This window comes from Lactuca serriola, chromosome 2 (genome assembly GCF_051521515.1).
Source record: "Lactuca serriola cultivar US96UC23 chromosome 2, Lser_US96UC23_V15, whole genome shotgun sequence".
NCBI lineage: Eukaryota > Viridiplantae > Streptophyta > Magnoliopsida > Asterales > Asteraceae > Lactuca > Lactuca serriola.
In genome coordinates, this window is record NC_136409.1 from 230,081,933 (window position 1) to 230,085,471 (window position 3,539).

The 3,539-nt window shown below is 38.5% G+C and overlaps 1 protein-coding gene across 1 annotated transcript; it reads right to left on the reverse strand.

The window, feature by feature from the left end:
* Nucleotides 1-1,039: 1,039 nt before the first annotated feature.
* LOC145088816 (BAG family molecular chaperone regulator 2-like) lies at nt 1,040-2,955 on the reverse strand. The gene is made up of 3 exons (XM_079027225.1): nt 2,143-2,955; nt 1,796-2,052; nt 1,040-1,707 (listed from the first exon to the last, which is right to left on the reverse strand). Exons 1-3 carry the CDS (start codon nt 2,357-2,359, stop codon nt 1,225-1,227), a joined length of 957 nt encoding a protein of 318 aa, XP_078883351.1. The 5' UTR covers nt 2,360-2,955; the 3' UTR covers nt 1,040-1,224.
* Between the last annotated feature and the right edge of the window lie 584 nt (nt 2,956-3,539).

Below are 3,539 nucleotides of genomic sequence, written 5' to 3' on the forward strand. Positions count from 1 at the left end.
GCAAGGCATTTGCTTTGGTCTCTGTAAAAGTTTTCTACCTTCCTTGTAGAATGAAATAACCACCTACATGGTTGCTATACCTAATTTACATCTTATCTTATATGATGCCTTTTGGATATCATCAAATATCAGTCATTGTAATAATTTGTCATATAGTGGATTTTTCTCTTAGGATTCCCATGGTTTTTTTCGGATATTTCCATGGAAATTCCTGTAATTCATAATTAACATCTAAAACAAGAGTGCATGTTGATAGTATCTTAAAGGTTGTTGGAAAAATAACATCTTGATAGCATCTGTGAGGGATGATATGTCGGTGTACATCTAAAGCAAGAGTGCATGTGGAAGGTAACTTTCCAAATTGAAGGTAGCATTGCCTTCCTTGTAAGTATAAAGAAGAAAGAGTAATTGGTTTCCCACAAGCTCAGTACAACTCTGAATTATGACAAAATGGACCACAATCTTCAAAACTTCCAAAAGACTTTAAAGGCATTCATTCATTCATATATGATAGTAAATTACCCTGCATCATTGAATACCACCTGTAAACATATCTCCATTATCGAGCCCAATGTAGTAAAGTCAAGGTAGAAATCTTTCATTATCCCAGTGTACGTGCCATAGATGTCCACGCATAATCTTCAACCAACCAAAACAAGAAAAGTTGTTAATTAATCATAATACAGTATAATCAAATTCTACAACTGGGTGATATGATTATTTTACAATAAAATGAGGGGATGGAACACCTATCAAATTTCTTATCTAAGTTAACCAATCTTTACCTTAAATCATGTCAAAATGTGATCTTATTCTGTAAATTCTTAGCATCCACGTTTTCATAAAAGCAACTAAAGATTCAAACTGATTTCTTTATCTGGCAAAAGTGCACCTAAACATAATCATATATGAATTCACATGATGTTTCAACTGATCCGCACTTATTTATTTATTAAAAATTAATAAAACATAGTAACATTTTGTCCCAAAAAAAACAAAACAATAATAGAAACAACATAAAGCGAGATTTATTAGTATATAATATAAAAGATATACCCGTTTATTTGTAAAGGGAATGACCCCAAAAAGAAACATAAAAACTCTAGGTACAGCAAAGAATAGACGACAATAGATGCCATATCAAAAGAAACACTTTCACAATTCACACACTATTAAAGATACTATATAATTCTTTTCTTTAAAAAAAAAATAATAATAACTAATTTAAAGTAAATCCCAGCTGAATTTGGGATGATGTATTGTATTGCTGGATGATGACGGTGGCGCTGCCGTCGGCATCGAATCAAAAGTCTCCCATTGTGTAGTCACCACAACCTCCCCTGAGTTCCTCGGTGGTTGTGGTGGTGGTTGCTGTTTAGGCGCCACCGGTATAGGTGGAAAATGCCCAACAGACCGTCTGGATTTAGGAAATGGGTGGTTTGGTGAGGCGGCGCTACCATGCCCGTTTGAATGCTTCTGTTCTGCCGGCGGCTGCTCCGGCATTGAGTTTTTAATCTTCAAAACATCGAGAGCTTCCACGTACTTTTGAACCCTTTTCACCTGCATTTTTCTTTGCAATTTCACATCTCCTTCCGCCATAATTCCGTCCAATTTAAGCAGTTGGTTCATCAGTAACTCGATCAGATTCAACATCGTCTTCTCCGCCACTTTCCCGCCTTTAGAGATCACCGATTCAAGCGCCGACACCTGACCACCGACCAAATCGTAATGATTAAGCTTTTAGTTTAACATACTAATCGAATCATCGAATTGTGAAAGTCGATTGATTATGTACCTGGCCAGCGAGTCTATCGACCTCTAAGCTAATTTCAGATATCGATTTCGCCGCCTTCTCCATTTTTGCGTTCTTTCGCATCTCGATGTATCTTTTCTCTTGGCTAATCGGATCTTCCAACACCACCATTTTCGATCGATCCTTCACGCCGACAACATCGAGAAAAGTTTTGGAGCTTCTTTCTTTATCTTTGTACATAATTTTTTGATCTTCATGGTGTAGTCCTGTTGGTCCGGTTAACATCTTCTTCAATTCACCTGTAACATGACCCAAGGATTATAATCTGAATCTTTCAAAATTCCAGAAATGGATAGAACATCGAAAATTGAAATACATAAGCTACTTACCAAAAGTGGCTTGGGAATTGATACGGATTTCATGGTAAATGGACCCGTATTTGACACGAACTCTTATAGTAGGTGGAGGTATACGGGTCTGTTCTTCATTCGGATCTCGCTTCTGGACTAGCATTCCTCCTGGCCGGACCTCCCATTCATTATCACCACCACCGGCGGCGGCGGCGGCCATAGTCGGCTCCGGTGCTTTGGTTCTCATGTGCATCATGTTTGGGTGAGAGAGATTGAAGACTGAGGTCAGATTTCAAGATTTCAGACCTTTTGCCGATTAAAAAGGAGATAAGTCTCTCAAGATCAAACCATTGACCTGGCAAGGATCCGCGTCGGTGATATCATCATAAACCAGAGACTCACGCGTGTCTAGAGAGAGAAAAAGAAGTAAATGGTTAGAAACTGAAACACGCACTTCCCAACTCCTCCACAGATCCCACCGGCCACCGGTGATGGAAATCAAGAATTATAGTCAAAACTTAAAAATATGTCGTCTCTTTTTGTCAGTTTTTGACAAAGTGAGTTGAGATCTCTTCAGAAAACGCCACACAGAATCTAAATGTAGCAGGCGACACCGCCAAAAATATGTTTGACCCCTGTAATTTTTGGCTCTCTCATTTGGAGGAAGGAATCAATGCAGATGGACATAGGAAATTAGGTCTGACAGTAAATAAGATGGAATTCTTTCAACGATTTGATCTTCTTTTCTTCCCTCTCTCTCTAGTCGAGAAAATTGGAAGGAAAGTGGAGAGAGATATGGAAACTAAATCAAAATGAATGGACGGCGAATACAATAAGAGTTGTAATACCCTTCTATATAAACGAATCTCTCTCTCTCTCTCTCTCTCTCTCTCTCTCTCTCTCTCTCTCTCTCTCTCTCTCTCTCTCTCTCTCTCTCTCTCTCTCTCATATATATATATATATATATATATATATATATATATATATATATATATATAGGTTCCGCTGAGATTAAAAATAAAATAGAGATCTCGAGATTCAACCTCAGCCACGTATTTCACATCTGCCGCTCTAACCTTTCGGCGTACCGACGCGGCATGCATGGTGTAATCATAAATGATTACACAGTGTCACCCGTTCATTTCTCCTGCGCCACCATCCCCACCACCGTAACCGCCACCGCCACCACCACCTCTGACACCAGTCGACCCCACCATTGTCACCTCCATTACTTATACCACCGTCACCTCTGTCACCACCACCTCTTCTACGACTAACTGTAATAATCATTTATGATTACTCAATCTATGAATAGACATATATGTATAATCAATTATGATTATGCATATACGTATAAACATGTATAATCCTGTATGATTATACCTCTCTGTCATATAATCATTTATGATTAGGCATACATCGTTGCTGCTGGTACG